At 40.8% G+C, this 22,058-nt stretch overlaps 1 protein-coding gene across 1 annotated transcript; it reads left to right on the forward strand.

Annotated features, from left to right (window-relative positions):
* Positions 1-962: 962 nt before the first annotated feature.
* Positions 963-17,301, forward strand: lin28b (lin-28 homolog B (C. elegans)). The gene is made up of 4 exons (XM_069722371.1): positions 963-1,163; positions 2,004-2,194; positions 12,783-12,970; positions 15,952-17,301. The coding sequence occupies exons 1-4, from the start codon at positions 1,154-1,156 to the stop codon at positions 16,262-16,264; spliced, it is 702 nt and encodes a 233-aa protein (XP_069578472.1). The 5' UTR covers positions 963-1,153; the 3' UTR covers positions 16,265-17,301.
* The last annotated feature ends 4,757 nt before the right edge of the window (positions 17,302-22,058 follow it).

Genomic DNA, 22,058 nt, shown 5'->3' on the forward strand with positions numbered 1-22,058 from the left:
GGCGTTGTGTTTCCTGTTGATCGGACGACGTAACCATTTCACTGTTTTTTTTGGTGGTAATAATACACATCTGGATTAATTATTATTTACAAGTTGAGCTGTGTTTTAGAGAGGGGATCATTTGTGGATAGATTTAAGTTGTTGAGTGTGGGTCAAAGTGTTGGTGTCTTTGTGAGGCTTTGTGAGCTGGAAACCAACCGACCAACATGTAGTTTAACGTGCATATTTCTACAGGTATTCAGAACAATTAAAGTTTTATGAAACAAAATGCAACAGCCCACATATGACACATTGCTGCATGTCCACATGTTGATGTGGATTTTTTTTTTTAATTTTTTTTTAATTTGTATTATTTCCAAAGCAAGCAATGCTGTGCAATTAGCAGTTCAACTTCATCATTTGCTTTGTTTCCAATTGCTCGTTCATTATTTCCTTGTTTTTTTCTGTTGCCATGGCCACCCAATTAGCCCACAGGGTTAATCAAAATGTAATTTAATCCCATCTAATCATCTAATCCAATCTCAGTGCATAGCAGCCGTGCAGTATGTAGCTACACCAGCAGCTCTTATGGTACAGTGTCTCAAAACCACACATTACAAGCTGGACATTGCACTTGATATGATATTCCTATGTAATAATGTATTGTTCCCACAGGCTATTTTGTGATCACACAACTGGGGGGGGGGGGGGGGGGGGGGGGGGTGAATGTTTGCTGACGGTCGCAAGTTCGAGTCCCCTCTTCCCTGAAATGGTGAAACAGAAATTAGTTGCAAGAAAGCATGTAATTGACAAAGTCACGTGTTCTCACTACGAGATCGGGCACAGCCAGCACGAGAGCGAGAGAGAGAGAGAGAGTGTGTGAGAGAGAGAGAGAGAGTGTGTGTGTGAGAGAGAGAGAGTGTGTGTGTGAGAGAGGGAGAGGGGCAGCGAGAGAGGGAGAGCAGTACAGTGGTGGTGTGAGTGAGGAGGGGATTGAAGGGAAGAGAGAAAGACATGACAAAAATATCAAAAGGCAGAAAGCACGCCGTACCATGCGAGCTCAATTGGTGACCGATGGGATCGAGGATGTCGGATTAATGGTGACTACCGCAGCCCGTTTTCGCAGAGGAAGCTTCTCTATTGCAACTTGGGCGCAGAGGGTCCGCGGGGAAACATGGCCGAAGGTTATTCTGCAATTATTTTCTATTTTCTGCTCTTAGTTTTTCCTCCCTGTCGGCTCGCGCGAAAAGGCAGGGGAGGCAAGGTGCAACGTGATTATTGTTCCAGATCTCCAGAGCTGAGCCGCCCCTGCCGAGCACCGTCTCTGACCGTGTTTCGCTGCATTAAGATCCACGCATTGTTAGAGCGTATATGTTATTCTGCCCACTCGTGAAGCTCGAGGAACCATGTGTACACCTGCCTTCTTCCTCCCTCTGTAGCCTGCAGCCCCACAGCGGGAGCGGGCTGTGATACACAATCAAAATCCTCCACAAGTTACAGGACCGAGCGTGCCTGTGCACGAATCAGAGGCAATCATCTGTCATGGAGTAGCAAACAACTTTTTGGAGGAATATCTGCGTTGACGCACACCGGGTCACATCACCACGCGCCCCTGGTCGCTTATGTGCTGTGGAAAACAGTAGAGTAGGAAATTTCTACCGGCCCTGAACTTCACATAGCCTGTATTTGTAAGTTGGGGGGATTCCCCCCACGCTTCTTCAAGAAGTTTTTACGCAACAGAGCCCCATTAAACTTCTATAGACCGGAATGCGCGCAGGGGAAACGCTATCCCGTGCGGTCTCTCTATCCCGTGCGGTCTCTCTGGGTCTCTCTATCCCGTGCGGTCTCTCTATCGGTCTCTCCGTCTCGCGGTCTCTCTATCGGTCTCTCTATCCCGTGCGGTCTCTCTATCCCGGGTCTCTCTATCCCGTGCGGTCTCTCTATCCCGGGTCTCTCTATCCCGTGCGGTCGCTCTGCGCCTCCAATTGGTTCTAACTTTCTCCTTGTGTGCCCGCTTGTTTCAGGAGGGCCGGGTAAAGGTGGCGGAGAAGACCGCGCCAAGTCCACGGAGCAGGAGGACCGGACTCGATCTCAGATCCTGTCGGGATCAGGCTTCTGCAAATGGTTCAACGTCCGGATGGGCTTTGGATTTATCTCAATGACCAACAGCGAAGGGAGCCCAGTCGACCCCCCTCTGGATGTTTTCGTCCACCAAGTAAGTTGATGCCAGAAAACACAAACCACCGAGGAATAAACATCTGCTTTGTGATGGTGTGGTGCGCATCGGCCTCATCCGGATTTGCTTTTCTAAAGCTTGAAAATGCGACGAATGATCGATTAGTTTCATTTCCTCTGCCAAGAGTTTCACTGTAAAGCTACTTCAGATCCCATCTTGATGCCCGCAGGCGCCTTTATTTCTCCTCGCAGAGCCACTCGGTAGCTGCATTGTATCATCCGGATGTTTTGCATCGCCCAACATGTTACTGTGTGATCACACGTTGTCCACGGGCTTCAGAAAAGAAGCAGAAAGAAGCACGTTAAGTTTGCTCTTGAAGCCACATGCATCCAGCGTCGCCCTCCCTGCGCTCGGCTCGGCTCGGCTCGGCTCGGCTCGGCTCTGGGAAGGGAAGACATGTCGTGTGGCTATGACACGGGTAGTTTCACACTTGGCCCGAATGGACAGTAGAGCTTGTTTGATATCCAGCCAGCTAACATGTCGGAAAGCACGTTTTTAAAAAAGTCTAACTTTGCCCACTCTCTCTGGCTCATAGTCCTGCTTTTCGTTGTTGTTGTTGTTGTTGTTGTTGTTGTTGTTGTTGTTGCTCCATGCTGCTGTTTGTCGGGAGGCTTTGAAACGTAACGTGCAGTTTATTGAAACACAACATCCTCTTCCATGTACACTCACGTTGTGACGTGAAGCCTGGCCTGCTCTCCACCGCATGCACTGTTGATTTATTGTGCATGAGTTCATTTCGGAGGCCTTGTTTTTCGACTTGTACAGCAAACAAAAGAGGAGTGGAGTCCTTCCTTCTTCCAGCTCCTCTCCCCCCGTTAAATCGCCCCTTTTACGGTCTTATAACTTGGCTTTAAAATACTCGGTGAGGAAGGACAGAGGATGAGGAGAGGCACTTTCGCCATTTCATTTGACACCCTCTCCTAGAAGTGTCTTCTGTGGACTCACGGGATGTTGTGCTGAACTGGTGGGAAGGTGGAGTGTTCAGATGTTAGCAGTGATGTATTTATGAGTAGAAATAGATTGGCCACTGGTTATTATCAGGCCTATTATTGAGACATACTAGTTATAGTTTGACAAAGGCATTAGTTTAGCCAATTTTAGTGAAACTTAAAACACTTAGATGGGAGGATTTAAAAAAACAAAAAACAAAACAGTTGCATGCCAGTCTGGAAATAGAAAGTGGGACCACACTTTTGCAGTTTGTTAAGGAAAAAACCCCCGTTTTTTCCACCTGTGACTGTTGTTCACCAGTGGTACAGTGTACTGGGATGAATCTGCCTTTCTGCTGCAGTGTTTAATATCTCCCTGTGAGTTCATCTACATTCACCTCCACTCAATTTGTTCCGTTAAAAATATATTTTAAAATGTCCTCAACGTCTAATTCATAAAATGTTTATTATTCATATATCTTGATAATAATAACAATAATGTTAGAAAAAATATTTCAGGTGAATGATGTTTAAACAATATGTTGACCTTTAGCTCCATATATCTCCATTGTCTTGGCGTGGGTGTACATAATCATGTGTACATGAAATAACATACCAAATGTTGTCAGCCTTTATAAGCATGTGGATCCAGTTTTTGATGTGCAGACTGCTGCATACATTCAGAACAAGCAGAGGCTCGTGAAAGGGAATCACTGCAGCACAACGTTATCAGATTTTGATTGATACTTTCACATTGTGACTCTCATCGTCTGAATGCACCCCATCTATCCATGCACTCCAGGCTCCGTGTGTTCCCTGCTGGCCAGAGAGGTTTTTAGAGGTGGATCAGGCCAGCCATAGCAAAGGAAAGTCTGGTCTGGGGAAACAGCCTTAAGAGCTGAACAGAAGTCAAATAAACACAGTCTGTCTCATCAGTTTGTGAACTATGGCACAGGGCAGGTTTGTACCATGTATAGCTGCTTTCTGTGGGAATATTTTGTAGATCAGAGAATCTTAAGAGGTCTCTGTAATCTGATAATACAGGCGTAGAGATAAAAATGCAAGTAGAGCCTGTCAGATCTGCTGGGGAACAATTTTTAAATAAAAAAAAAAAAAAAAAAAAAAAAAAAATGCAAATTGTTCCTAAAATACCTCAGAGGTAAATTAACCAGCACACAATAAATCCTATGTTTACACTTGTACATTTCCCTCCCAGTGGGTACAGATACGTGTTTACAATAATACAACTGTCATTTAGCACGCAGGAAGGACAATATGCATGCATAAGCACATCGTCGTATTGAATGCAAAACACCCCAGTCCTTTGCAAGGATTCGTATTCATCTATACACTCTCATTAAATCAGACTCATTTTCTCTGCTCCTCCCTCTCTTTCTCTCTGCTAGCAGCCTGAAGCCATTTGGATAAACTGATGCTATCTCCAGGTGTATGGTAAATGTTCAAATTTGGGTATGTGGAATTAAAATCGGGCTTGTGAAATCTGTATTTTATAAAAAGAATAAATCTGTGGGTATGCAAATATTTCAAATCAAGGACATGCTAACAAGCAGGCCTACTTAAAGAGTAGACTGTTATTAGACAAGCTGCTGAATGAGAGAGTTTGACTTGACACAAAGGTCATGCGACATTTTCTGTATTTATGGTACAAGCTTGGCTCTCAGTGAATGTTAAAAAAGAAGAAAAAAAAACGTGGAAAGATTGCAGATTTATTTCTGCACAACAGTGGCCCTATGCAAGAGAGAGAGAGAGAGAGAGAGAGAGAAGCTGAGGTAAGAACGATGGGGAGGGGAAGAGGGGAGCATGAGGACAGGAGGAAGGGGGAGAGAGGAGGAGTTTCCCTAGGAGAGGGAAAGAGGAGGGATGTGGGAAAAATAAGTGTGGGTGAGGGGTGGTGGGGTCGGGGAGGGGGGGGGGTGCGAGTGGTAGTCGAGGAGGAAAACATGAGTGAGAGGTTGGAAAAAGACGAGTGAGTGGAGGAGCGGGAGGTAAGAGAGGGAGGGAGGGTGAGAGTGTGAGTCAGTGAGAGGTTTCCCCGCCCGACCACGAGCTCTCTTCCTGGGAGGCCTCCTCTTCATCGGCTCCTATCTGATCACTTCCTTCTGGGAAAGCAAGAGTGTGAAAGAGTAATTAAGCATCTTCGCTTCCTGATACCTCCTCTGCTCAATGATTCCACACACGGGCTGTTTCATTATCTGTTTGTCAACCGCTTCTCTACCTGGACTCCGTGTTTTTCAGTGTGTGTGTGTGTGTGTGTGTGTGTGTGTGTGTGTGTGTGTGTGTGTGTGTGTGTGTGTGTGTGTGTGTGTGTGTGTGTGTGCGTGTGCGTGCGTGTGCGTGCGCGGGAGTTCCTGCTGGGACATGGGGGGTGTTCTCTCCTCGGGCATTCTTTAAAAAGAGGAATTTCTTTAAAGACAAAAAGGCAGGAGGGTTGGGTGGGGTGAAGGGGTGTGTGGCGGTGAGGTGGGGGGCTGCATGCCCTTTGTCGGTAATCAGTTTGAAATGTTGAACAGTTTGCTGCTGCTATTCTCCTGAAACCCCCAGTGTGTGTGTTCAATTTATGGAGCCCCCGTGAGTATGTGCATGTGTGTGTGGTTCTTACTTTCGGCTCACAACGACCAGGTTGTTGATGTCTGCGTGTGAGACCGTTGTAAGATGTTTTAGGTTTTTGAGTGTGCGTGCGTGCACGCTGGAGAGAGTGTGTGTGTTTTGTGTAGTGAGGTTAAAGTGGGCCCCTAGTGAGATTAACCTCTGGTCCGTGTCACCGTTTGGCATGCAGGCCCCACCCATCTCTGCCTCCAGATAGCCAGTATCAGGCTTTGTGTCTCCTGCAGGCACACTACCCCCCTCCCCCCCATCCCCTCAACACACCACCACCACCACCACCACCACCAACCCACCCTGCTCTTCTGTACATCAAAAAAGGCAAAAGAAGAAGAAAGACTAGTCATGTGACTTCCTTTTGAGGAGCGGCCCACATACAGCGGAGATGATTGGTAATTGGAAAGGTGGCGGAGGAGAAAACAGAGCCGGGCTACAAACAGCCACAGTTCACTTAAAATACAAAGAGAGCACTTCAGCTGGTCATGTGGGTAAAAGCTGATTGTTGAGCAGGTTTGCAACTATGACATTTCATTTATCTAATTAAAAAAATCTTAACAGACTGAACGATTTTTTTCCCTTCACTTTAAAATGTCAGCTTTTTTTTGCTGTTAAATTTTTCGTAAGATTAAAGACATTTTTGATCTTGTACTTTAAGACACACATTTTAACAGAATATGTAAGACTTCAATTTGTGAGTCTTTTCATTATAAATTAAATAGCAGATTGTTTTTTTTTATATTAGGGATTTGTCTTTAAAATGTGAGAAAACTTAAAAAATAAAAAAATAAAAATTCCCACGGCCCAAAAAAAAGACATATTCAGATTTTTTAATATATTTTAATCTGTTCTGCAGTCAGAAACTCAAAGAATTTCAGTTTATTGTCACATGACAAAGATAAGCCAAATTTTCAAGGCAGAATTTTGCTTGTGAAATGACTGAAAAATTTGACTATCAAAAAAGACAAACCAATTATCAACCAAGTGTGTAATTTTTTAAAAGGATGAAGAAAAAAATAAATTTTAAAACAACAAAGCTACACAGTAAATATCAAAATATGTATAACAATGTTTGAAAGTTTACTCTTAAGTGATTTATGTCTTAGTGTCTGAACTACATCAGTAATGTGTTTGGAATTGAGATAATCTGAAGTAAAACTCCATTGAAGGGCAAGAAAAAAGAAAAATATACATTTATATAAACCTTTCTCAAATAATAAGTTACTGCAAAGTCTCAAATAAGAAGATGAGTTCTGAAGATTAGATCTACAATGGCAAAGACAATAACTAAAATCACTGGAAGTACTTTTGATCACATTTTGTTTATCCCTCCCTTTGTACAAATGCCACAATTAAGCAAACCTCAGCTAATAACCGTCATCCCACACGTGTCATGTTTGATATATATCACAAGCTGATTCATTTGCTTGGTTGGTTGACTTCATTGCCAAAACATACAAAGAAGAAAACAGCTGCTGGTTTTGTGGCTCCGCAAATTCATTTTACTGTAGCAAAATCAATTATGTAATGGTTTTCACTTCAAACCATGCGCAATTATATTATTGTACAAGTTCAGCTTGGTATTTTAAAAGATGTGTGTCAATCATATAAATTTAGTAAAGGTGTATTGTATAATTGTTTGATATAAAAAAAATTGCTCATCTCAAAACGGATGTAAAAACCCTTTGTTTATATTATTTCTAAGTCCGTTGTTTTTTTAATAGTCATTCTGTATTTGACATTTCATATTTCTTTGGTGTCACTTCTTCAAATGGTTCAAAGTGAATGTTTGGAATCATTTCTAATAGGTGCAGTTATTAGCGGCCGTGTGTTTTATCACCAGTCACCTCAGTGAGGTTCATTTCCCCTCTCATGCTGATAAATGTAGCAAGATGATCTAGTGCTTCCTCCCGCAGATCAAATATTTGCCCCAGTCATAATCGGGGGTGTGGGATGTTGTTAATTTGAGGCAGGGGAAACATGAAGGCTTTTAAGTGTTTGATGGGGGTTGGGCAGGGTTCAAGGGTCAGGGCCACTAATGACAACGTGTTGAGGAGGGCTGGGGTGTCAGCGTCATAAGAGCGGCTCTGTTGGTGGTTTTCACTGGCATGTTTGTGTGTGTTTTTTTTCTTCTCTCCTTCACTCAGCTTTCTCACTCCTTTTCTCTCCTCTTTCTTCTTTAGTTTATATACGTCCTGTTGGGTTATGTCCATCTGAGCTGATCTGGCCCAGCTTTGTCCACTTAGCATTTCCTGTGTATAAAAAGCTACTTAATGGCAACACGCCACATGGTGACCACCATCTCCCTCACGCTCACTCCCTTTTCCTTTTAAATACGAGCGTGATCCAGTGCACTGCTCTGCCTGGGCCACCTCTGATTTAAAGCATCCCATAATTAGCCATTCCATAGCCGGTGGTCGCCACGGAGAGAGGCTGCTGGAGGACGGTGGGTCTCCTCTCTCTGCTTCCCCATCCCCTCACGTTACAGCTTCCTGTATTGATTGCTGGGTCTGGTGATGACGAGGGCCGGCTGATGAAAAGGAGGGCTATTTCTATCCAGGATGTCAGATTCCGTATTGATCGCTGGCTCCTTCCTACACACACACACACACACACACACACACACACACACACACACACACACACACACACACACACACACACACACACACACACACACACACACACACATGTAGCACTATAGGAAGATATTTATTACGCATAAGGAAGCTTGTAAGCGTAATTCAGCCCTTTCAGAGTATGTTGGTATCCATTTTGTTGGATTGGTTTCTTCAGGTTTGAGGATGACAGCAGCTGCTGGTCGCTCTGAATTGAAGCCTGGTGTGGTCTTCCAGTTAGGCAAGGGGTGGTGCTGGGACGGTTATACCACTGACCCCAGGATTTCTGCTGCTGACCTGTGGGGTTCCTGATCAAATGGGGGTTTTGTTCCTGGCCTCCCCCCCAAGTCCAGCCACTGATCAGGAGTTGCTCCTCCATTGGAGCTGAACAGAATGCGCTGGAGGCATTTCCATGAACCCCCCCCTTCCTCCAGATTCCCTCCTTTATCCACCTCCCTGCGCTAGGCCACTCCCCCATTTTGTGTTCTCCCTCTCTCTGTTTCTCTCACATGTTCTCCTTGACGTTCTCTCATTCTCTCTCCCGAGCCGTGCCCTTTCCTGACCTCTTTGCATAAACTGAAACGGGTCAGGACACCCGCCAGGTCACCCGAGAGGACGGGACTCAGGTTACAGGTTCTGATTTGTGATTTGTGATTTTTTTTTTTTTTTTTTTTTTTGTACACACACACACACACACACACACACACACACACACACACACACACACACACACACACACACACACACACACACACACACACACACACACACACACACACACACACACACACACACGTATGTAAATCCACATGCTGCGTTTTATTACGTAATTGTGGAGACTTGGCTGTTGCAAGTGCATGCTTCAGATCTCATCTGACATGAGCACAAGTATGATACCACATCCTATGGAGGAGATTGGTGTATGTGTGTGTGTGTTTTCCTGCATTTCTGCAGAACAAAAGAGGTTGTGTGGTTTCCTCACTGGTGCATTGTGGGAATTGAGGGGGTTGGAGAGCGGGTAGAGAGCTGAGACAAACCACTCAACTTTGACCTGGAGAGACAAGCTGCTTGTGGACTGACAGGAGAGGAAGAGCAAGGGCTTGTTCCTCAGTCTAGAGACCAGCTGATGATTATTCATCATTATTCAGAATACATTGTGTTTGCTGGGGGATGGGCACAACACCTTTTGTTTGCTGTCTATTGTTTTCTGCAGAAAAATTGCCTTTCCGTCATTTGGATGGTCAAATGAATGATGGTAATCACAAAATCAATTGGTTTTATAATTTGAAGGACCTGAGTTCAGAGCCGTTGTTTATTATGGCAGGTTCGATGTGCGCATGTCCTAGAAGCTTTGGTAGAGACATGAAGGACTTTATGATTATTGAATCTCAGAATTTGTTGCTTTGCGGTACAGCCACGATTGTTTTCAGTTGCATGAAGCCACATGAGCTCAGTTTGTGACGCACCTCGGCGTCCCTTCCGTTTCATTCCCTCTCCTACATCTGTGGTGCAAAATCGTTCTTCTCACCCATTTCCATTCTCTGAGCCTGGTCCATTCCTCAAAGCCAAATCCAATACCTGGATGCCCAAAATGGACCGTCAGCAGTCGGCTAGAAGCGACGCGGCCTTGGCTGTAACCGTCAGTCACTGCAGGGGCAGAATCAGAAAGAGATGGAGAGGGAGATAATCAATAAATACATTTTTGGTGAATTATTTGGTATTGAATATTTTAACAGTGCTTTTTCCCTTTCCTATAAATTGTGGAAATGTAAAATGTGGAAAAAAGTAGCAAGAATTGGTTTACAGAAGTTTAATATTAAGGCCCAGTTCATGTTTTGTAGGGATTAAACTGAAAATCGACTCTATTTATTTATTTATTTATTTATTTACTGTTACATTTATTTAAATCTTTAAAATTTTAAGCACACTTTTTTCTTATAACTACTTCCATTGATCCTGTATAAAATCTGTGGAGTATCTTTTGATTTTGAAACAATTCAGACACTAATAATATTAAGATTTACTTGTGATACCTTGTTGTTTGTGAAGTCATTTTCTAAAAAATAAATATTAAAATTTAAAAGTCAAATACATGAATTTAAAAAGAATGAAAATAAGGCAATTTCAGGTCAGTGTATATATTTGTGGTTGCAGTTAAAAGATTATTTTTTTTAGAGTTCTGTCCATGAGTTCTGTCTATTTCTTGGCCTTTTAAAATGAAGATTTTTAGTCCAGATATACCAGTTCTCACGATAGCAACAACACAGAACTGTAATAACCTGCGATTTTCTCTCAAATGAAAAGTATTTTTATTTAAGTTTTTACGTATTAAGTTTGTCTTCCATATAAATATAACTTTTTAGATCAAGTTAAAGGAAGAAAGCTCACTTAAATAATTAACTCATCTAAGTTTTTTTTACAAACATTTAAAAATGGAATTGCATGAAATCTTTAAAAAAAAATTTTTTAATATATAAATTAAAGACATTTTGGTTAATTTGGTATTGACAACTTGTTAAAGAAATCAAACTGAATGTTGTGATGTTGTCAAGCACACCATTTGTCAACTGAATTTTAAGAAGTGGACACAATTATTTTGATGACACATTATTACTCTTTTATTTTTAATTACCTTTTTTTTTATTACTAAATTAAGTTTAGAGGATAAAAGGCTTATAAATGAAACAAGATTTCAGTATGTTTTTTAAGTTTCTTCTCAACAGACTTGTTTGCCAGACGTAAAACCACTATTAAAATGTCCAATTTCCAATAAATCCCCATTGTATCCCAATCATCCCCTTTTCTCTTTATCACTTTAGAGAGTGGTAGTCAGATAGATACCCATTAGTGAATCCAAACACTATTCTCAGTTTGTAATTAATTACCACATCTTCTGTCACTTTCCCATTTTTTCACTGCTATACATTACCACTTTTAATCTCTTCCATATTCATTTATAGCTACAAAACACCGATAGAAAGCATATTTAGCTTTCTGTAACTGCAGTCGTTACAGAAAAATCCCTGCTGCTGAGCGCATTTTCTCCTTGCTCTATAGTTTCACATTTGATTCCCTCTGATCATTTGTTCCTTTCTGTGTCTCCTACACATCTGTCTCTACAGCAGGCGCTGCTTTTACAGACAGACTGTTATTTATAGGTCTTGATGTATAGTAGGTAGTAGGTTTGCTCTGCACACTGCGTGCCCGTGTGGGTGTGTGTTTACGTGTGCCGAGATCTGCAGGGCTCGCTGCAATTCATGAAGGTCGTGGATACAGTGCCTGACAGCCCGTCCGTTCTCTGCAACCAACGAGACATAAATCATTGTCCAGTGGTTACGTAGTACCTAAATCAATAATTCTGATCATGTAGATAAGATGGATGGTGGATGTGTTGAGCGAAAATGATTGCACGAATGCAGCTCTCTTGTCTTCTCGCCCTGCAGAGGGAATAGGAAGTGGTGTCTCTGCGAAAAGTAGATAAAGCGCGTAGACCAAGGACACTGTGAGATAAGTCCCTCTGAGCACAAACCGTCATGGCAGTTGGTGCAAACCACATACAGTCAATCCACCATGTTTGAAATAAGGTCTTTGTCTTTCTGTGTTCATTGTGCGCTCCTGGATGTTGTGTTTGCCTCATGCAGTTAACTTTCCAGTGTTAATAAGCGTTGGCTCTTCTGTGACAGTAATTTGGATTTGGAAATTGTTGATTGGAGGGCTGTTTGTTTGTTCTCAGATCATGGGAATATCTCCAGCAACTGTTCAGTATTTTTCTGTTAAAGTCAACGCGGTGGATATGGACTGGCATTAATGCTGTCTGGACAGACAGTAGAATGAAGGCATTAAATTCAGTCCTTTCAATGAAAAATGACATTTTCTGCTCCAGACAGCTCCTCTCTTTACCTTTCACTTGCATACTAAAGACCATCAAAGACGAATAGTCGTCGTCAGTTCACTTATTCAAGGTTAGAAAATACCCAGTAGAACCAGCAAAGGTAAACTGCATCCCGATAATATTGCATATAAAGCCGATATAAAAGTGACATTATGGAGATGTTTTAATTACCTTTAATGGACTTACATATTATCCAGCTTTATTCAGGGTATCTGGATGTCAAACATAATTTAAATGACTCAGATATACATTTTCCTACTACAGCATACAAACCCTGAAAGAATTATTTTTAACACTGTATTCCTTAGATTAATATCTGTTAACCTCAGGGGAATAGATGTAAGTGTATTCTTTGATAGTGAAATACCAGCATTTTTGGGTAACTTATATCTTACTTTTAGTTTATAACACACTGGGCACATCCCACTTAAGTACAGACCCTCGTGTATTGCATTGAGCTATAAGCATCTGCCACTTTTAAATGCATAATTGCTTTTATCTCCCAACAGAGCAAACTTGTGATGGAGGGTTTCCGCAGCTTAAAGGAGGGTGAGCAGGTGGAGTTCACCTATAAGAAGTCCTCCAAGGGCCTTGAGTCCCTGCGGGTGACTGGACCTGGTGGGGGACCCTGTGCAGGCAGTGAGAGGAGACCCAAAGGGAAGGTCCCACTCCAGAAACGCAAACCAAAGGGAGACCGGTGAGTAACATACAAATGTTATCATATGTTCTGCGCCTTCATGAATGTGATGATACATAAGCATGCAAGATGTGCATACATCTTACCGGCCCAGGTTTGCTTTAACAAAACCTGAAAATGATTGTTTGTAGCTTGCATCCAGAAAACAGATATGCAGAGTTGTAAAAGGAAACATCTTGTGTGTACATCTCACCACAGCGAGCGTTTTCTGAGTGGGCTGAGATTATAGATTAAATCTATTCAATCTGCCTCAGTACATGCCTGTTGCTATGGTTATTGTGCACCATAATAAGGCATCGAATAGGGCACTTTGCCAGCCATAGCTGCTATTTTAAATCAATTTGCCAGCTTTTACATTAGAGACGGTAATAGCACAGGGGTAGATTGGATTTATATGCATCTCAATGCGGCAGTAGCTCAATCAATTGTTTTGTCCTCAGTTAAATCCTGAAGGGTGCTTTGCTCAAATCTGTCAGAGGGAGCCATATGGAGCTCCTTGAAAACGCCTGGTGGTTTAAGCAGAGGAGGCTGAGTTGCTTGTCCTCCTACTGAAAGAGAATGCCTTCACTTGATGGCAGCAAACCCTGCCAGGTAGAGGCGAGTAAATACTGCATCTGTTGTAGGAGGGCATCACATGACTTCAAGGCTACATTTACATAAGAAAGTCCAGCTCTGCCACTCTTTATGTTGCTGCATCATAGTGGCTTCAGTGGCGCGATGCTGGGCTATCCAGTTTTTTAAAGGATAAAAAGAAAAGCTTTTGTTTGAAAGGGAGAAACAGTATCTGAGACAGGGCTCCCTGATTGGTTTACAGAGCTGAATAATTCAGTTTAGTTGGGATAATTGATCCAGTGTTAGGTCAAGTGTCTACCTTATACTAAGGTGGTAGCGAGGCCGTATTGGATTCAGAGATGGCCGGTAGTGTGTGATGTCATCTGTCTTTGTGGGCTCAGTGGAAGAAGCTCCAGTGGCAGTTACGCTGCCCCGACCCCTGCTGGTTTCTCTGCTACACAACCATGCAGTCCGTTCTTTACACTGATGCTCCTTAAATCACCGCTCTGTCATATCCAGTCCAAGAACAGTATAAAGGTGGTTCAGTGGTTGTGGGATTTATTTTTGAAAGCAGTGCATTTTGGAGAAAACAATTGAGCAGAGAATTAGGCTAGGTCTTTCTCATCAGTTGTTTGCCAAGACTTGATGCATTTTTTGTTTTTGATTGATGAGGCACTCAGCTCTAACCATTTCCTTCCCCCAAAATAATGATTCCCAAATAAAATTCCCTTCAAGCAAGTTAGACTAAAACAGTGCTAAATGGGCTGTTTTAGCAACATGTTATTTCAGACATATTTTCAGACATTTGTCTTCCCGAGGGTGGTTTCCTGTTTTATACAGTGTAGTTCATCAATTAGTCACACATTTATTAATTTGTAAATTACCACTAATCCGTAACCAAGACAATAACATTTCCAAAAGAGGTTTTACAGAAAACAATATTTAATTATAATTGATATAAAAGCTCAAAATTAGATACCGTTTTTGTAACGTGTTAATGATTTCTAAGATTGCACAATTCCCGTTGCTGAGAAAATTTGAACTGCATTTCAGTATCGTTTTCTGTTTATCTCTATATAGTTTCAAGCCTTTGAATAAGATTAGCTGAAATTAAACTGTGTTCCTTAAACTCAGCCACTGTATAATGTAAGACATCTAAGGATTTTGAATGTAATTTAGACATTTTTTAATTAGCTCTTACCAAATTAACTTTAAACTTTTACTCTCAAATACATTAATGGAGGTTAATTTTTCCCAGATGGAAACAGAAATAATATATACAAATAATTGTTTGTTACGGCTCCATAAATGGATTTAAAGCTCGTTAATGTAGTTAGTTGTGTGAATCCATGTTATAAGGGCACTTGACTAAAAACACCTTAAATCTTTTTGGAAGTCTTTCCTTTTAATTTGACAGATTTCACTGGTATGATTAATACGCTGTTCTTTATTATATTCTTGATTATTCTTTTACTAAATAAATAGTCTAACACAGTAAAAACACAGCTAAGGTACATTCCTGGTTTATAAGAAACATGGCTCATTAAATTATTTTAGTAATTTAAACACCGTGGCTGTTCATTTATTGGGTGTAAAGGATGGATGTTAAATTGAGATAATTTTGCTCCAGAAGATAGAAACCCACTTCTGTGAAAAAAATAACATCGGTCATAATTATTTTGATTACTAAGTGGAAACAATTTGCAGCCTGGTTCATTGTTTCGATTTTTATTTTGTTAACTGGCTGTCAGTTTGGAAGCAACTTAAATTCCCATAAAGTGAGCAATTGTTTCATGATAATGAGCTTCTGAAAGACAGTGACGCGTTTCACCGATAAGGCAGAAATTCACTTCAAAAAAAGTCAATGTGTCCCGTGTTTTAGACTTTTGTGCCAAAAAGGGTATTAAGTTTTGGACACCAGAAAAAAAAAGAAAAAAGACTGAAGCATGACAGTGACTTGACTTGTCCAGTGTATCAAGCTTTGAAAAAAGAGCCCTGACAAGATCAGAAGAACTGATTTGATGTCGTGCCAAACAAACTGTTGGCAATGTGACAGGCTGAACTTTTTGTCACTTTTGCCCTCTCATTTTTCATAGTTGCTCTTTCAGCAGTGGTGCTTTTTGTCAAATTTAATAGCATATGTTGTTTGGCATCCCACAGAGTGCCCTCATGTTTGATCCAGAGCGGTGTCATACTCCCATCTAGTGGTGAACTGTGGTTGGAGCAGATATTTCAGCTCTGTAGTGCCGATGTTTGATAAATGTTAGAAATTACAGTTAGGCTGCATTTTTCAGCAAAAAGTTTGAGGTTTATTTAAAACGACAAAGTTTTTGTATTCCGTTTCATTAAACAAGGGAGTCGTCTGATGAGGGTCTGTTGCCGTCAGAATTTTTTTCATCACCCTGTTTCGTCTTCCCTCTCATCTGCAGCTGTTATAACTGTGGAGGTCTGGATCATCATGCCAAGGAATGTGGCCTGCCCCCCCAGCCAAAGAAATGCCACTACTGCCAGAGCATCACGCACATGGTGGCTCAGTGTCCCCACAAGGCGCTGGCGCCCGCCTCAGGCTCTCAGGACCAACATGCGTCTACCTCGGCCTCCAGCCCGGGGACCGGGCCCTACCTCTGCCTCCCAGAGGAAGAGGAGCGCTCCGGCTCGTCTCCCCTGGAGGGCTCCTCCTCTTCCCCCGAGGAGCCTCACACACACCGCGGCTCCCGGACCCAGAGGTGGAGGAAATCCTGAAAATAGTCCATAGAGGTGAATCTTTCACCGCTAACCTCGGACCGTCATGTCTCCCCTCAATCAAGGTTACCTGAAGCCCCCCCTCATCTACCTCACACCTGTGAAAAAAATGGGAGGTCTTTATTTCTTTACTTTTATTTGATTTGTTTTTGATTTTTCTAACCAGCGCAGCTATGGCAACGATCAACGGGGTACGGACGTGCATGAATGTGTGTGACTGACTTGCAGTCATCTGGTGCAGCTATGGCAACCACCGCTGGAAATGGTGACTGTTTCTCTTGTTTCAATCTGTGCAGCTCAAGAGCGAAACAACGTGGTATGAGTCGAGGTTCGACGACTGTTCCCCCCCTTTGTTCCCCTTGGACCTAAGTGTTGGCCATTTCGAAGGCTTTTTCTCTCCACGTGTTGCCGATTTAAAGCCACAAAGTGATATCCTGTAGGCCTAATCATTCCCAATAATCGCCACGCATCCTTTTAGCACACACGGTAGCTCATTTTAAGAAGGATTAAAAGAAGACTTTTAAAAGCTTGAGACCCTCTGAGCGATAATCCAGACCCGAAGGACTGTTAGCTTGCCTTCTAAAGATCTTAAGGGAAACTTCATGGATTGCAGAGGGAATTTTTTAAAAAGACAGTGAGCTGCTAGAATACGCTCTCTATAATTTTACACTCAACACATACCTCTTACATGAAATAGACTGGACCAACTGATTGTCAAAAGTGCGAGCATGTGCAAGAGTGAGAGAAAACGAGGAAGTGTGTACTTGTACTGTGTGTTGTGGATGCTCTGAAAGAAAGCAAAACTGTCAGACCGGAGCGCCTCTTTTTCAGTTGTGAGTCAACTCTATTAACCCCTCTGTTTCCTATTATCCTAGATAGACACGTTTTATGTAAGACATCGTATAATCCATCGAGATGATAGTTTAGTTTCAAAATATTGAATCAATCATTAGACTCCCAGTTTGGTTGTTGCATAATTAGTTGAAAATAACATTACAATTTATAAATCATAGTACACGTCACTAATATATATGTAAAGTTGCAAGATATAATTGAAATTCTATTAACTTTAAGTAATGCATATATAAGGAATTAGCTCTGACGTAGGTGCATAGCCCTGTATATTGCACGAGATGCTTTGTTGGTGTGTGAAAACTCTCTCTCTCTATTTAACCGTTTTCATTCACGACAAGTCACCCTGAATTTTTTTTAACATTTTAACTCCATGCCTTCTCTTAGACGTTTGCCCAAATACTCAGCAATCATCTCTGACACAGCACAAAGACTCTTTTTATTCCAGGTGCAGTATCGGACCATTACAATATCATCACAGCTGCTTCACTTTACTTCATAATACCTCACCAATTCTTCTTTTCTGAAATGAATGTCAAGCTGTTTGCTCTCCCAGCTGTGTTACATTAAGACTGGACCACCTGTTTCCTCTTCCATCTGTGCCTACCATTTTGTTAGTAAGCACCAGCCAGGTAATGCTTCACTCGTCTTTGGGATGAGATGACGTCACTGCTGCTGCTGCTTCAGACTCACTGAAAAGGGAGAGAGGGAGAACTTGAGATAAAGAAAGAGAGAGAAAAAAGTGCTGCTTTTGGTATAACTTGAATCCCAAGCATGGCTTTAGTGGCACTTCTTTGTGACCTAACAACTCTTCTCTGACCATACTGAATGTGAAAAGAGCTTATCTGAAGTCGACTCCTCACAAAATTCAAGTCGAGTCGCTTCGGAGTTGTATCTTAATGTTCTGACAAATCAAATAACTTTGTATGATTATATCAAACTAGCTTGTGTGTTTTAAAAGCTCTAAGTAGACAACCAACTTTTTTCTGGTATATTTCTATACCAAAGAGTTTGGCTTTATTTTTTGAAGGCATTTAAAGTCAAGACTTGCTGAAGTGCTTGCTATCATTGCTCTTTCAGAATAAGAGGGACTTATTGCTGAAAGTGTAAAACAGAGCGGTTGTTTCTTTGTTGTTGTTTTTGTTTAATGTACAGCTTTTTGAATGTGTGCGTGCGTTAAAAATCAAATCTCAACAATGCAGCATGACAGAAAAAAGTGAATGACCAAACCACAGAAGGAGCACAGCCTATGCTCAAATCTCTATGGAAACATCTTTTTGTATGATGTATTTTTACATTTTTACACACAATTCCTCTCAGGATGATGAACTGTTCTCAGGGAATTAACCAAAAAAAGTGTATTTTATTCTTTTGGGAATCATCCACTGACTGATTCAACAAACTCTGTTAAGCAATGGTGAAGAGACGTATGTAACCGATTCATGTACTGATATTAGCAACTACCTCTTGAGTTATACATAGTTGTGCATTTCATTTTGTTTGTATATTTTTTGATGAGCTTGTATGATTAACTTTCGGTCTCTATTATACTGAGGTGTTGTGTGAGAAGTTCCCAAGTGTTGCCACAGACTCCCTGGTCTTCCTTCCCAGATTTTAACAAGTTACTTTTTTCTTTTACTGCAAAAATCTTTTTTTTTCCTTTCAAATTTTTCTTTTTGTTTACAGCAAAAGCCTACCTCATATGCGCTGTTCCTCCACAAACTCCTTACCTCCTCCCAGGCCCTCTACCTCCTCCATGCAGTTGTTTGTTCATTAAATTGCCACTTGTCGCACTAGAGTCACGCAGCATTTTCAACAAATCAGCCCCGAAGTGGCACATCACTTGTGACTCAAAAAATATCTTACAATCAAAGCCCTTTTTGAAGCTTCTCACAAGGTTTCACGACGGGCATGTTCGTCGCACACCTCCAGGGTGAAGTTTTTCTGCCACCTCTGTGTTGTACTGACAGTGTACACTTATCACATAGCTGCAGACAGCCGGTGAGTTTACCTCAGTTTGTTGGGCTAGCTATAGATGTGTTAAATATGAAATATTTTAACGGTCAGTTGAACACATTTTGAAAATACATGGACTATTGTTTTTAGTTTGTAAGTATTTTATCACAACCGTTTTTGTAACCACTTGATACCGTTGGCTTAATGTGGAGAAGGAATGAATTGTACTCAAACAAGGAGTGCCTATCTCTATGTTTTATCTGTTTGACCTATTACCAAATAGATATTACCTTCTTTTTGGGCTCCGTACTGATGACCTTTGATGGCCATTTTTACAGTCTCAGATAATCAGAAAATATGTGGTTCAGAGATAATGCCCCTTCTTGTTGCAAACTACATCTGTAGTTTAGAGCGGTATTGTTAACAGTTAACATGAAATCAGTAGATTTTGTACTAATGATGACATTGCATAGATGGCATTCTAAAAAAAATGTTTATGGAGATGAATATTGTTATCAGTACTTAAAAAAAACAACCTAACTCGAGATTACAGATTGATTTTGCATATGACTGAAATATAGCTGTTCACACTCAACTGAGAGAATCACTATGTTGCAGTGGGCCTATGTATGAAACTGACGGGTTTTTTGAATGCCAGTTATGAGCAAATTACACAACCATGGAAAAAAATATAGTGATATTATTGTTGTTATTAGCTTTATATTTTCTTCCAATCAATGTAACTACTGATTGATCTCTTGTATATTGTTCAGTATTTCACACAGCTTAGAAACCGTTATGTATAAGATACAAATCTCCAGAAGGTAATAATGATCAAATGGTAAAGGTTAGTCAAGGCTGCATGTAGGATAAGAAATTTGTGGAATGGTGTAATTAATTTCCACTTGTCTTAAGTGTTGAATCATGCAAACACGAGACAAACCAAGAAAACAAAGTGTCATCCTTTCAATCATTAGAAATGTTGCTGAGGGTTTTACTCACCAAACATTTGCATTCCTGAATGTACCAGTTGCATCTCAGCAGAAGGCTCAGTTTGAGCCTCTGGCCTAAAAAGGGAACATACAAGTACAACATACACATACCATTTTCTACCACCGAATACAGTGAGAAATAAAATCGAGAAAAATGGTAGCAAATGTGATAAATCCCAATCCCAATTTAATTTAAGATCTGACACTGGCGCAATGTATGAAACGTTGCATGCTGAGAGATTCACCGATGTAGAATTATGCATTGTAGAGGAGATTATATCACTCATGATACCATGCTAACAAAGATTCACAAATTTATTTGAGATTAATGAGTGTTTTTAAAAATCCCTTGTTTTCAGCTTTCATACCCCTAAAAAAATAATTCTGTTGAATGTTTGGAACAGAAAGGATAATTCATGCTTGATATCTGATGTCTGGTTTTACTGTGAAAACTATCTATCTCCAAATATGAAGAAAAGCTGCTTTATGTTCAGCATTGTTAGAAATACCTGATTCACTCTTTAGTGGATAATTAATTATCTAGCTAGATATGAAGATCACCACCAGTGTCCGAGATAATAAAGTGTTTTAATCTATATCCCAGGTTACACCGTTGTTTCCAAAACAAAGATGGCAGCCCGCCTGTTGCGCAACCAGTTCAATTTGTGTGTGCTAAACTAAGCTAATGTAAACCAAATAGTAGCTCATAGCACGTTGGTTTATTTCCCAAAATGTTGAACTTTGCTTTCAGTTTTGTGGCATCACGGATGAATTATTTAACCGGCCTACCAGGTATTGAACCTGTGTCCCTTTGGCCTTCGGGGTCAGAGCTTCAGTTTGGGGTAATTGGAAAAATGTCTTGGACAGTCTTATCAAATGATTATAAAAAAAACACAAAATAACCTTAAACAGATTACTGTAGTTACCTAAAATGATCACAAAAATACACAATGACTATAGAAACATTTCAAACAAGATGTTAAATGACTCAAGTCTACCCCATATCCCCCAAACAACAACAACAACAACAAAGAGATGCAAAATAACCATGAAGAAAAATAAAATGTCTTTCACACGTCTGTGCCAAAGGCCCCATTGCCTCATAATCTGTCTGTGTGGCATTTTTGTGAGGAGATTTAAGACTCATAAAATTTGGAGATACAGAGTTTTTTTTTTTTTTTTTAAAGCCTCTTGATGCTTATTGAATAATAATAAAAACTGCAATATAATTTAAATCCATTACAGATGATAAAATGGCAAAAATTACAGAAAACATATCAGATCCAAAGACAAAGAATGTCATGTGGATATAACATTCATACAGTGAAGACTGAAAGCTGAATTATCCTCAATAATCAATGAAAAAGCGCTGGAGACCGACAGGATATATTATGCCTTTATCATAGGAAGGGAAACCTCAGCAGTCTGACTCACTGTTTTCTAATGTGGTTGTTTAGGAGATGACTGCAGACAGACTGAAGTTCACATACCTCAACTGCCTTTGACAGCTGCTCTGTGCTATGCCTTGACTGGAGAAACAATGTGCTGTAGGGGATGATTGTTTATGGCATTTATATTGTTGTTTTTTTAAACTGAACTGTATCATGTCAGATCCGTATTGTGTTTATGTACATGAAGTCATACTGGAACATTGAATCTCTAAAGGACCTATGAATCCAACCAAGGCAGTATAAAGTGCAGATACTTTCCCGTATTGATGAATAACTTCACAATTCCAATGTTTGTTTATGTTTTGACTCTCTACATTGTGGTCAGAGGGAGTCTTCTGTGCTCTCTTCCTCTGGACTACATCCAGAGCCAAGCACTGATTGCTTCTGAATGGGGAAAAGTGTTCTTCTATGTGCATATCACTCATTATTTTAGCCCCAATATAAGTGTACTGCCTTTTTTATGTATTTCAGTGAATCTTGGATTGGATTTTTAAATATGTCTTAAATGTTTCACTTGATTGGAAAATAAACCTATTATATTGG

This window comes from Brachyistius frenatus, unplaced genomic scaffold (genome assembly GCF_029030835.1).
Source record: "Brachyistius frenatus isolate BFR_SWC_R1_liver_20210118 unplaced genomic scaffold, ASM2903083v1 Contig_288, whole genome shotgun sequence".
Classification (NCBI taxonomy): domain Eukaryota; kingdom Metazoa; phylum Chordata; class Actinopteri; family Embiotocidae; genus Brachyistius; species Brachyistius frenatus.